The 10,483-nt window shown below is 40.2% G+C and overlaps 4 protein-coding genes and 2 non-coding genes across 6 annotated transcripts; 5 read left to right on the forward strand and 1 right to left on the reverse strand.

Moving 5' to 3' along the window:
• The first annotated feature begins 549 nt into the window (after positions 1-549).
• Positions 550-1,029, forward strand: LOC108042447 (C-type lectin 37Db-like). The gene has a single exon (XM_017120756.1). It carries the CDS (start codon positions 550-552, stop codon positions 1,027-1,029), a length of 480 nt encoding a protein of 159 aa, XP_016976245.1.
• An 896-nt stretch (positions 1,030-1,925) lies between these two features.
• Positions 1,926-2,438, forward strand: LOC108042449 (accessory gland protein Acp29AB-like). Its single transcript, XM_017120757.2, has one exon. It carries the CDS (start codon positions 1,926-1,928, stop codon positions 2,436-2,438), a length of 513 nt encoding a protein of 170 aa, XP_016976246.2.
• Positions 2,439-3,325: 887 nt separating this feature from the next.
• On the forward strand, positions 3,326-4,154 carry LOC108042450 (accessory gland protein Acp29AB-like). Its single transcript, XM_017120758.2, has one exon. The coding sequence runs from the start codon at positions 3,326-3,328 to the stop codon at positions 4,064-4,066; it is 741 nt and encodes a 246-aa protein (XP_016976247.2). The 3' UTR covers positions 4,067-4,154.
• A 349-nt stretch (positions 4,155-4,503) lies between these two features.
• Positions 4,504-8,065, forward strand: LOC108042456. Its single transcript, XM_017120764.2, has 2 exons — positions 4,504-4,641; positions 5,030-8,065. Exons 1-2 carry the CDS (start codon positions 4,587-4,589, stop codon positions 7,957-7,959), a joined length of 2,985 nt encoding a protein of 994 aa, XP_016976253.2. The 5' UTR covers positions 4,504-4,586; the 3' UTR covers positions 7,960-8,065.
• Positions 8,066-9,091: 1,026 nt separating this feature from the next.
• On the forward strand, positions 9,092-9,162 carry Trnag-gcc. Its single transcript has one exon. It is a non-coding gene; the product is annotated as a tRNA-Gly (tRNA).
• A 263-nt stretch (positions 9,163-9,425) lies between these two features.
• Trnag-gcc lies at positions 9,426-9,496 on the reverse strand. The gene has a single exon. It is a non-coding gene; the product is annotated as a tRNA-Gly (tRNA).
• Positions 9,497-10,483: the final 987 nt, after the last annotated feature.

A 10,483-nucleotide genomic window follows, 5' to 3' on the forward strand; every position in this document is an offset into this window, starting at 1 on the left:
TTTCGATTTCAAAGAGACATACATATGTAGCTCTCAAGTGTGGTTTGATTCGTTGTCATTTTAAAGATGATCAAGTTTTTGACTTATTTTCATCTTGGTTATTTATAAGTTTCCGACGACTTGTACGTTTGTACGAAAACTAGCTGTATTGTTTTTAATCATCAAAATCGAAATTTAGAATATGCAATTTTTGTAAGAGCTACAAGGTTTTAAACTTGGGCTTGCCGAAATTTGCTTCCTATTTTGTTTTCAATGTAAGGTGGATCTATCAATATTCATTACTTTAATTAGTTTGTTAAATTTATTTAACCCCGAGTCAAATATATGCTATCTTATAAATCGATTTGTTTGAGCTGTATTTGTAAAGCCCCATCATCAGTAGAGCAAAATCAGTTTTGTTAGAACCATCGTGTTCAGTGGTAACCAATTCTAACAATTAAAATGCTAAGGTCCACGAGTGTGTTGCTATGGGCACTTCTTTTCTTAAATTTATATGGAGCATTGGTAGCGAACCCTCCTAACCAGTTCAAAGGATACAAGGATACTGTAATGGAAGGGCAGCAGAAAATGACCGATCTCCAATCTAGAGTTAAAGCTACGCAGGAAAACAAATCTAGAGCCTACCGGCAAATAGTTGGAGAATTGAGGGTGCAAGCTCCAAGTTTGGAGCCGATTAGTCAGAGTTACATTCACATCGGTGGTTTATCTACGGAAAACTGGTCCACTGCTGAAAGGAACTGTCAAGAAATGGGTGGTCACCTGGCATCCTTCGACACAAAGGGCGAACTTGAGGCTTTAAGTCCAGAGCTTAAGAACTCCACTCGGTACTGGATCGGCATTAGGAACGTCCACCGCGGCGAGTTCAAGGTTTGGGCTACCGGCATGCCAGCTCGATATTTAAAATGGGGCGATGGCTATCCCTGTAACGGGAATATGTATAACTGCGTATTCCTGTACAATGGTTTTATGTACAATTTCCTATGCGGTTACTATAACCACTATATTTGCAACGTGGACAAAGACAATTAATAAAAATAATAAACTGGCTACGCTTTAGCGATTTTAAAATGTATATTTTAGACATGGAGTGCTCAATTGCGAAGGGATAAACAAATATTGAAAATATAACAATAAAATTGGTTTTGCATTTAAAAACTATTTATATTCTGATACAAAATGAGTGGCTGTTTTTTTTCTAAAATAAATATTTCTTACACAAATTATTTTTTTGACGGCTTTTACAAAATTCTTTTTAAGTGAGGTGTTTAATTTAATATAGCTTTTAGAAATAAAAGGACGAAGAAAGTACGTTTACAACTTTCATGTCGGGCTTTGTTTTGCTTTTCGCATTTTTTTTATTGAATATTGCTATTAATGTAGTTAATAATCCGTATTATATTTTTTTCAGACATATTTCGAGGCTTTTCTTCGACTAAAACTAAATTTATTTACGATTGGGGTAGCTACTCAAATTTAAAAAGAGACCGCGACATTAAAAATGTAATGATATACAAATATATATATATAAATAAAACATTTGATAGTTTCCAGTTTACGTGCAACTAACTTTATTTTTTTAAGCATCGAAATCGAAGTTTCCTTTCTTTTTTGTTCCAATGAAAATAAAATAAGAGTCTATCAATATTCATTACTTCAATTATTTGGTTGCATTTATTTAACTCGGAGTTTAATAGATGCCATTTTATAAATCGATTTGCTTTGAGCTGCATGTTTATAACCCCATCATTAGAGAAAAATCAGTTTTGACGGAACCATCGTGTTGAGTAGTAATATAAATGAAAATGCTAAGGTCGGCGACAGCGCTTCTATGGGCACTTCTTTTCTTAAATTTATATGGATCGTTGGTAGCGACCGAACCATTGCAGAACCCTCCTAACCAGTTGAAAGGATACAAGGATACTGTAATGGCGCCTGTGACCCAAGCAAATGACATCATGGTGAAGCTGGATATGTTGGAAAGCCAGTTGAAAAGAATCGATCTTCTTGATGACCAATTGAAATCCTTGCAAGAAATAGTCGACAGACACGAATTTAAGTTGAAATATCCGGATTTTAAACAGATTGGTTCGAGATACTTCTACATCGAGAATACATCCACGCAATACTGGCCCACTGCTGCAAGCACCTGTCACGAAATGGGTGGTTACCTGGCTGGCATTAAGGACCTGGACGAGCTTGAGGCCATAAGCCACTATCTCATGAAAAACACTTGGTACTGGATCGGCATCAGGAATGTCAACATCGGCGAGTTCAAGTATTCGGCTACCGGCAAGCAAGCTCGATTTTTAAAATGGGGTTATGGATATCCGGAGAACTACGATTCGTATAACTGCGTGTACCTGTACAATGGTCTTATGTACAATTACTCATGCGACAGTAGTAACCGCTTTATTTGCCAAGTGGACAAAGACATTTAATAAAATTATTTGGCAACTTATTTTTTAGACATGGTGTGCTCAATGGCGTAGGGGTAAACAAATATTAAAAATATAACAATTTTTAATTTAAATATAACATATAAACTATTTAATATTCTGACACAAAATGAGTGGATTTCATTTTTTCTACAGCATTTTTACTTGATTTATCATTTTTGTAAATGCACTGTGTGCATAATATAAGTATTCATTAAAGAATTTATTTTCTTACGGAATTTTCTTATTAATTAATTTATTCTTATTTAGTACGGTGTGTTAATGGAATACTGAAGAACAGTTTTTTTAAATAAAAGGACTGAGATAGTATATTTAAGTAGTACGTTTATTTAATACGGAGGAATAGCTTTTTGAAATAAAAGAACGAACACAGAAGGTTTATAACCTTTGTGTCCAGGATTGTGTTGCATGTTTTTCACATTATCAGTGTACTGAAGGGAAATACATTTATCAAAATAATCCTTTGTTAATTCCTTTGTTTTGTTACACAAAAATGTTCATACCCTTAAATCTTTGAATAAAATTAAAATTATTTGATGTAAATAGTAAACCTTATTACCATCATCAAAACTTAACAAGAATTTAATTTCTAACAAAGAGACAAACAAATTAGTTAGGTATTGAATGGCATGGGTTTTTTGGTAGGATCACTACACTATTGCGCTCTTATTTAAATGAAGTCAAGGTGATTTCTGCATTAAATTAAACGCGTCTATGAATATTCATTAGTCGACTGCTTTGTTAAATGCTTTTACTTAACTCTAAATAAATTGGTTGCATTCTAAAAAACAAATAAGAGTTGTTAGGTATAAAAACCCCGAGTCAGTACATTTAAACTAATTGTGTTCAGTGGAGAAAGGTATTAAAAAATGCTTAAATCGGGAATTGCGTTGCTTTGTGCACTTCTGCCATTGATTTCAAATGGAGCTTTGGCGGAGACGGAATCCGTTTGTCTTTTGAAGGACCCCCCAAATCAGTGCGGAGGATTCTGTCTTAGTGTATTGACGCCGGTGCTAAATCACTTAACTTTACCCAAGGATCAAAGGAATACCAGTGAGGCGAACAAGGCAAATGAAGTCCTTGTGCGACAGTACACGATGGAAAGCCAACTGAGTTCTCTGGAGAACCAACAAACGATTTTGGGTATCAACCAGCAGAACTTGACGGAGAGACATGATGATTTGAAAAGGCAACTGTCGGCCTTACAGGAAACATTATCCAGAGTGGAAACCAAAATCAAATATGTGGGATTCGAGCAAATCGGCTCGAAGTACTTCTACATAGAGAAATACTCTGAGAAGAATTGGTCCAGTGCTTCAAAAACTTGTCGTCAGATGGGAGGTAACCTGGCGGACATTAAGGACGAACAGGAACTGATCGACCTTCAGGCGAATCTCAAGGGGGACACCCATTACTGGTTGGGAATCAACGACTTGTTCAATAAGAGTGACTACTTGTCAATTGCTACAGGAAAGCCAGCTCCCTTTTTAAAATGGGCCATTGGCAGTCCCACCCAATTGAACACTAATAATTGTATATTTCTATATAATGGTGGAATGTACGATTACTCATGTAGCTATAAATTTCGATTTATTTGCCAGACAGAATAAGAATATTACTTGGAATTTTGGAACCTTAATTTCTAAAATATAAATATGTAACTCTAAGAAAATAAATATTCATTGATCATGCTGTAATGTTTATGCGTTTTTACCCCATTTTTTACTTTCTTCAAGATTACTAAATATATACGCCTCACATTATATTATACCTTAAACCAAACAAACTACGCACAAAAAAGTGAAATTTCCTTGATTCTCCGATGTTTCCAGCAGCACTATTTGTTTAAACAATTATTATGAGACGTTTTAAATGCGAGCATTGAGAGCTGAGAGTCCAAGAAAATTCGTCTTATACTTTGTTGTTTGTTCGCTTTCGGACTATTTCACACATCGTCCGAGTTTCAGAGAACCTCGGCCCAAAGTGAAAATGATCAAAATTTAATGTACCGGCCGCTCTGGATCTTCAGTCATTCGTGTCGCGGGCTTCGAACGGAGCAGATCGGAAGTTACGGTTACGGATTGCGGATTACGGAACACGGGCGAAAGGATTACGCGAAAAGGATACGCGATGAGGCAGCTACTAGTTTACACGTTGATTATGGGCTTGTTTTACTTTTCCGAAGGTAAAATACGCTAGGGAGTGAAGTGTGGACAATCAATTTACTAGATCTGGTTTTTAAACATTGTTTTTTATTTAAAGCACAATTTAAAAAAAATATTTAGAAAGGAAAATAGCTATTTGAAAAAGCTAAATAATATTTTTTAGAAACAACTAACTTAAAAACTTTTTCTAAAATCAAATTTAATCAAAATGGAAGTCTTTTTTATGTGAATACTTACCTACAATTAAATAGAAAGAAAAATTCAAGATTAAGTTAAAGTCACCTCTTATTAAATAAAATCTTGAAAAGTCCAAAAAATGAAATTAAAAGCGTTGTGGTTTTTCCCATGTTAATGTGTGTATTTCTTCCTTTCCGTGCTCTATTTTTCGATTTCTGGACTGGATCAAAGGCAAACCATGCCCTGAAAAGACACGTCCCCACAAAACCCGCTGCGACGCCTTCTACAAGTGCCGGGAACTGCCCTCCAACTCGCATGTTTGGATTCCGGTGAAGTGCAACGAGGGATTGGTATACGAGCCCAGTCTGGGCAGCTGCGTCCTGCCTGGCGAGGATTGGGAGTGCATCACGCCCAGTGAGATGAGCTCTACCCAATCGCCTGGCAAACCAGATTCGGACATATTGATAGTCAACGACATGGATGAGGCGGGATTGCTGTTAAACGAATCCAGCCACAAAGACGATGGTACAGTGGAAATTGTTCTGGGCTCCACACTGAGTAGCGAGGAGGATGAGGAGGGGGCAAAGAGCAGGCCACATTCGGACGACGACATCTCCTCCAGCCACAATTTCGACTCCAGTGGCGATGGTGAGCTGGTGGAACTGGACTCTCCAGCTGCCCCAAAGCCTGAGAATCGGGAGGAAATCGCTTCGGTCAGTATGGAGCACAGAACAGAGGTCGAAAAACTTAAAACCGAGCTCAAACAAGTGGCTGGTGTCAGCGAAATCGCCAAGCCGGGATCGCCCATCGATCCCAACTTGACTGCTCATCTGCAGAGACTATCCCAGCTGATTGATGGACTGCAGCAGACCTACCAGAAGACCGATAAACCCCAGGCGGAAATGCGTCCGGATCAGTTGAATGCCTTTCTGGCTCATTTCGACATTAAGAATCGCTATGAGATGATGAATCCCATGGAGCAGAATACGCCAATTACTACCAGCAGTACCACCACAGAAGCACCCAAAACTACGCCCAAATTACCTGAACCCAATTCGAATAAGAGCAGGCTGCAGGAGCATTTGAGTCACCATCGCTTGGAACCGGAAACGAAACTAATGCTGACCAACAGCCTGCCCTATTCCGCGCATGGAAGTACTGGGCAGGGATATGCCAACTCCCAGATAGTGGTGAATCGTCCCGAGGGTTCCGTGATGTTCGCCCTGCCTTCCAGTTACGGAATGAGTCAGGAACAGGGTGCCTACTCAAATCATCATCCGGTTCAAAGTCACGAGTACAGCGACCATGAACCCAAGATATCCGAGGATACGCTGAAGACTGTTCTCGAGTTATCCAAGCAGATGATAGCTGCCCAAAACTTACCCAAAGTGCTGCCCAATCCAGGGTTTAATGGAGCCTACTATCAGCCCATTTTGCAGCCTGTTTTTGTTTCTCCCCAAGGAAATCCCTTCCAGCAGTATTACGGCATGCCACCTCCCTTAAATCCACATTATATGCAGCACAAGAAGCATTCTTCTGGAGGAAGTTCCTCGGGAAATGGCTATAATAAGCCCAGCACTACCATCATCCACAACAATGTGATACCCGTGCACTTATCGAGCACAAGTTCGGGTGAAAAAGAGGTACTGGACTCATATGGCAACAGTTTGGGGGTATATCCCAGCATGGACAAGCATGTCACCCCCAATCAACCCAGTGGAATGGAGTACATGACCACAGCCAGGCCCCTTTCGGTTACGACTGCGGCCAGTACGTATTCCTCACAGTATGGATCCCAGTCCCCGTTTGCCAGTGATTACACCTTGACCACTCCGCGACCCTTTGAACAGCAACCCTCGGCCGCCACCGTGGCCACCTACTACACACCGAGTCCTCATCTGGGGGAGCACAATGCGAATAGGGTGTACCAGCCCACGGAGAGCTATCCCACGATGAACATGCCCAGGCCCATGAATATGTTTCCTGGACAAATCGAGGCGGACAGGGTGAGCATACGACCCAATTCGCAGAAAATCGAAAGCATGGAGATGGACGAAGATATGATTAAGGCCAACTATCAGAGTGGTGGTGGCTCGGGGAATGCGAATGGCAATGGGAACACTCTTCCTCACGTACTGACCTACAGCAGCGACATGAGCCAGCAATTAGCACCTGGCAATGGATATCTGGAGCAGAGTTATAACCACCAGCAGCAGCAGCACCAGCAGCACCATCATCACCCATATATGCCCAGGCCCACGATGAGCAGCAGTATTTATAGTGATTCGGATGGCCATATGGAGATGAGCATGTTCACCAGTGGTCCGAATCTAAACTCCTACAAGGGGGATAGCCTGAAGTACCCGGAGAGTAACTCCCCAAATGGCCAACTCGTGAACTTCAATGGCAACTTTATCAGCCTGGATGTCTTCCAGAAATCCATACTCCCACTGATGACCAAGTCGTCGTCGGCATTGAACGAGCTGGGCAATGTGGAGGTCATCACCTGCCAGGCGGGAGTAAGGCAGCCCAATCAAACGGACTGCACGCGCTACTTTGTTTGCAGCAAAAAGGATGGCAAGGTCCTGTCCTACTCCTGTCCTCCCTACACGGCATTCAATAAGCAAACCAGGATCTGCGATGCCCCCACTTATGCGCAGTGCGGTAATGTGATGCCTGCCTTCAGTGGCTATACCATAGATAGCAATAGACGCCTCCAGATGGAGGCCATCAAGATGCTGAGTGAGGCAAAGAGAAGGCAGGAGGCTGCCTTGAAGGCGCAGAGTATTGCCAATCTGTTGCAGCAATATGGAAACAGTCAGCAGGCAGGAAATGGCATCTCGCCGAACATAGAAAGCGATCCCCTCGACTCCTATGCGGTTAATCTGCCGGAGGTTAGCTTAACCACCACCACCAGCAGACCCATTATCATCCAGAGCAACGATGGTTTGGTTGGTGGATCATCAGCTCCCGCAAAGAAGAGGAAGTACTACTGCAAGGAGGGCGACAAGATCCCCGATCAGACCTCCATTTCCAGCTATTTCGTGTGCTACAAGAACGCCCAGGGTCAGATGAAGGGCCACAAGATGAGCTGCTCCAAGAGCCTGCTCTTCTGCCCCAAAACACTCATGTGCACCCTTGCATCCAAGTGCACCGACTAACGCTAAATTGCAGAGAATTTTTCCAAATTTGCCACCTAATGTTACTTGTCTAGATGCTAAGTTATTTATTCTAGTTTTAGTTGAGACCGAAACGAGATCCATTAAACTTCTGAGAACACAAAAAAATACCTTTGTCTGCGTTTTCTTTTTTTGGGAAAGTTTTCTCGGCTTGTTCTAGACCAAATAAGACCTTGCCCTTCCGGTTTCTGGGCTTCAGCTTGAAAAACTGACCTTCTTAAATGGCTCTTCAAATGTGATATATGCCAGGCGGTCACTATAGTTCAGGAGCGGAATGTAACTAATAAGAGGTTATCAAATAATAAATGACAAGTTTAAATAATTTAAGATTGGGCTAAGCCCTTGCCTTCTTTTTTATTTTTATACACGAGCCTTAATCTCTTTTATGTGCAGAACATACCTAACTACGAAGTAATTAGTTTATAATAACCGTTTTTAAAGCATTTAACTCGACGTGGTTAAAAGCCTGGTAAATACCTGTTAGGAAAGTGTCGTTAACAAAATTGCAACACTGGAATAATATAATATTTATTATACGCAATGGGAAGTTATAAAATACTTAAACGTTCCCACACAAAATTAATTCAAACAACATTTACGTTCTTTAAGTTGATTCCGCCTTTGTATTTGGTCACTGACCGACCAATGTAACTAAAAAGATTTTCACTTTTTTAATGTCTCCATGAAGCTTTTACTTGTTTATGTTTTTAGTACGCTGCCCAAATGGCCATTATTACATGAAACAGTTGACGTTTACGCTCGTGCACTGAAGATCTAGTTTAATTATAAACTCACAAGTGTGGCATAAAAAATTAGTGCAAAAGTACTGGGAAATTATTTGGTTGATCAGTGGTTCACAAATATTTGGTAGTACGACAACTTTGCGAATGTTAATAATTGAATTTAGCTAATAATCCCCAAATTGGCTTTTTTTAAAACTCACAAATTAAAAAGAACTAATATTTGATACTTCACAACTTGAAAATGTTCGTTTACCGAATTCAGCAGAAACAATCTTTATTAATATTTAAAGGTCTAAAGCAAAAGCTCGATGCAACTTCTTAATAGTTCATTCATCGTAGCATATATTGACGATTGAGCGCACATCTACCAAGCATCGGTGGTTCAGTGGTAGAATGCTCGCCTGCCACGCGGGCGGCCCGGGTTCGATTCCCGGCCGATGCAACTTTTTTTTATTATATTGAGTTTATTTAAAAACAACAATAATTTTTTTTATGAAGTTGATTCGTTGATAATAAAATACTCATAAATATTTCAGATTTACGATACCTTATGCGATTTACGATTACTTATGCCTTCGGTCTTTTAAAATGGTCTTAGTCGTCTATGAGACAGATGCCTCACTCAAATACTGGGAGCATTTACACAAACAAATTAAATTACTTTTTTAATCTTGGGTAACCGAGTAACAAATAAAAAAAAAACGTTGCATCGGCCGGGAATCGAACCCGGGCCGCCCGCGTGGCAGGCGAGCATTCTACCACTGAACCACCGATGCTTGGTAGAGGGATGTCTAAACGTATATATATTCTTCGATAACTGAGCCACTCCGTATCTGCTTAATGAATTAAGCTAAACTAATCTCTTTACTCATACGGCACTCACCTTACCACTCAACTATCTTTAACTGGCTGAGGCTAAAAATAGCCCTATCCTAAGAAAAATGAGAACTTCACACACCACTAACTCATTCTAACTTCCCTAAATAACCATACGCTTTGTAGCACCTACAATTTTGTACTTACAACTGATTAAAACAAAACTTTGGCCCAAAATATAATAATCAAAATTTTTAAATAAGTTTCTGTAAGCTATGTTAAAGTTTTACTAATTCTTACATTTATTTCACAAACAAATTACTTTAAGTATTTTATATGCCATGCATTTAATTATATCTTTGGAGTAAAAGCGGGCAAAAAATCATTTAAAGATTGACCTTCGGCTCGGAGACTTTTCTTTTCGGACTTTCTTCAGATTCTTGCATTTCACTTTCATCTCTGCATCCCCAAAGATATTACCCAACAAACCACGAAGATGCTGCTTTTGACCCTGCCGGAGAGATTTGGTTTTTGGCGCGCGTGCCCCTCTAGAAAGTGACAGTTTCTGTGCACACTTCTAGGTAAAATCCACTTTCTCCTTCGACCGCACTCAAGCCCTTCCGTGCTATACATACTCTAATTAGTTGCTAATAATTGTTTAAATGCCGACGCACACACATTTGTGCACACTCGACTGGATGAGCACGCGTTTTGACGGCTAGAAATTGTTGATCGGGTCCCAGTAATTTGTCACTCACGCTCCTCCCAACTCTCACTGGGCCACACATTATATATTTTGTCATGAAAGACCCCAAACCGAAGTACAGTTCACAGAAGTAACGCCTTTCCAGTGGCTCTTCACTATGGTTAAGTCAGGCACTTGCGTAACCCTCCTTGGGTTCATTGCCTGCCTCGAAATCGAGTTTCTGCAGGTGACCTCCGGGAAC

The sequence above is a fragment of the Drosophila rhopaloa genome, unplaced genomic scaffold (genome assembly GCF_018152115.1).
Source record: "Drosophila rhopaloa isolate 14029-0021.01 unplaced genomic scaffold, ASM1815211v1 contig_2, whole genome shotgun sequence".
In the NCBI taxonomy this organism is placed as follows: Eukaryota; Metazoa; Arthropoda; class Insecta; order Diptera; family Drosophilidae; genus Drosophila; species Drosophila rhopaloa.